This window comes from Apis dorsata, unplaced genomic scaffold (genome assembly GCF_000469605.1).
Source record: "Apis dorsata unplaced genomic scaffold, Apis dorsata 1.3 scaffold_525, whole genome shotgun sequence".
Classification (NCBI taxonomy): domain Eukaryota; kingdom Metazoa; phylum Arthropoda; class Insecta; order Hymenoptera; family Apidae; genus Apis; species Apis dorsata.
In genome coordinates this window covers 495,367-497,606 of record NW_006263748.1, presented here as the reverse complement: position 1 = coordinate 497,606, position 2,240 = coordinate 495,367, and the positions used below count along the sequence as shown (strand labels likewise).

At 16.1% G+C, this 2,240-nt stretch overlaps 2 protein-coding genes across 3 annotated transcripts in view; one reads left to right on the top strand and one right to left on the bottom strand.

The window, feature by feature from the left end:
* Positions 1-2,012, bottom strand: part of LOC102672167 (monocyte to macrophage differentiation factor 2) — a 7,586-nt gene extending 5,574 nt beyond the window's left edge. The window contains exon 1 of the mRNA XM_006620694.2: positions 1,702-2,012. Coding sequence (XP_006620757.1) covers positions 1,702-1,775 — 74 coding nt within the window. The 5' untranslated portion in view covers positions 1,776-2,012. The remainder of the gene's footprint in view (positions 1-1,701) is intronic.
* LOC102672412 (WD repeat domain phosphoinositide-interacting protein 2) overlaps positions 1-2,240 on the top strand; it is a 13,805-nt gene that overhangs the window by 4,003 nt on the left and 7,562 nt on the right. The window lies entirely within an intron of this gene.

The following is a 2,240-nucleotide window of genomic DNA, read 5'->3' as shown; positions in this document are numbered from 1 at the left end:
CATTATTTTATTCATTAATTTTTTTTCAAAAAAATGTTTTCTTAGATCATAAATATATTTTGATTAAAAAAATAACTGAAATTGAATTCATTATGCTATTTTATTTCTTTTAAGTTTAATAAAGAAACTGAGTATTTTTAAGTTCATTATTATTTTAATTAAAAATATTTTCATTAATGATTTTAATAATTATTATTATAAAAATAATTTTTTAAAATAATAAAATATAAAAATCAAAATAAAAAAAATTTTGAGAAATAGCTGATGAATTATTTATAATTTATGAAAATTATAAAATATATTTTGAAAATTTTTTTTATTAATTCTGAATGTAAATTTTATTATATATATACATATAAAATATAATTATTTCTAAAGTAAAAATTGAAACAATATATTTGAAAAAAGCAATAGGATAAAAATAGTGAACATATAAAATATTACAAAATATAATTGTTAAAGATCATTTATAACATCAAAATATTATAATATTGTATTTAATAAAACAATATTACTATTTTCTTTTATTTAAAATAAATTTTTAATAAAATTTTATTTAAAATGATTTTTATAAAAAATTCTATTTAAAATTTAAAATATATTTAATATATTATTTAATTTAGCCATATATAAAGATATAATTGCATGTTAAATGTATTTTAAATATATATGTCACATGTACATAATATATTAAATATTTGTATAATAATTATGAACTATGAAAACATCAATAATTTTCAAAATATAAAATAAATATTTGTATAATTTAATGTAATATATATACTTGAATTGCATTATTATAAGTATAATGATATTATAATTGAATATATTACTTAATATTATTATAAATGAATAATATAAAAACTGCTTAATAAACATAATTTTATAAATTTACAATAATAAATAAATTAAAAATTTTTTAATTATTTTATAAATGAAAAAAATTAGAATTGAGTAAATGTTAATATATAAGTTCTCATAATACTTGACAATTTATATTTAATAAACATTTTCCAAAATATAATAAAGTTGATATGAAGATATAATATTCTATATGATATAATGATATTTACATGTTACATAAATAACATTAATTGAAAAAAATTTTTATCCATCCACTTATAAGCACATAGCATTGCATTCTATTTATGTGAATATGCCCAATTAAAATACTCAATACATGCAATGCTTTGATTTTACTAATACATAATATGAAATTGGAAAATATAATATAGGAAATTTATTTGAAGAGAATAAAAATAAAAATGCATAAATGTAACTTTTCTTTTTTTATTGAACAAAAATACTTTTCTGTTATACAACAGTTATGCACATTCTTAGGTTTCTTATATAAAAGTGTTAAATTCAGTTATATTATGAAAATAAACTTCTAAGGTTTCATTCAGATACAAGAATAATACTATATAACATAATATAACATGCTACATTAAAATATTACTTTTTATAGCATTTTAATAAAGATAAAAATCAAATAAAAATAAAAGCCAAAATTTATAATTAAAAATATATAAGATATCATGCAAAAATGAAACATTATTAATTATTTTTCTAATAATATTACACATTAATTCAAATAGCAATTATTTCACTAGTTGCATAAGTTAAGCGAATTAAGAAGATATTAGAAAGATATGTAGACAGGTTAACATTTGTTAATTGATATAAATTGTTACATCTTACTCTTTAATACGTTGGAATTGTAAAAGATTTTTTATTGGTGCTGCAACAAATTGATGAAGACCAAATATATCCATATTTTCCAAGATTACAGTAAATTTAAATATGTAAAATCTTAATATAACCAATTTGAGGATTAGTATTAAAATATTAATTTACACGATAATTATTTATTTTTTATCTCATGCTTCATACTTTCACATTATACACACAAAATAAATATTAATGGAACTAATAAATCTTTCATACCAAATAAACTAAACATTCACATTTAACACTACCGCTACTATTGCTGTAGCACTACTGAACGCTTAAGTATTATAACGAAGATAAAAGTATACAACTACAAAGCATGTGTGATATATGCATATGTGTGTGTATTTATATATATATTATCCATATATTATATATATATGTATATATATATAAATATACATATACATATATATGTATATGTATATTAGATATAATTATCAAAAAAAACTACGATAAAATTCATTATTTTTTAAGAATTCTTCTAATTTACAATTATTGTAGAATTA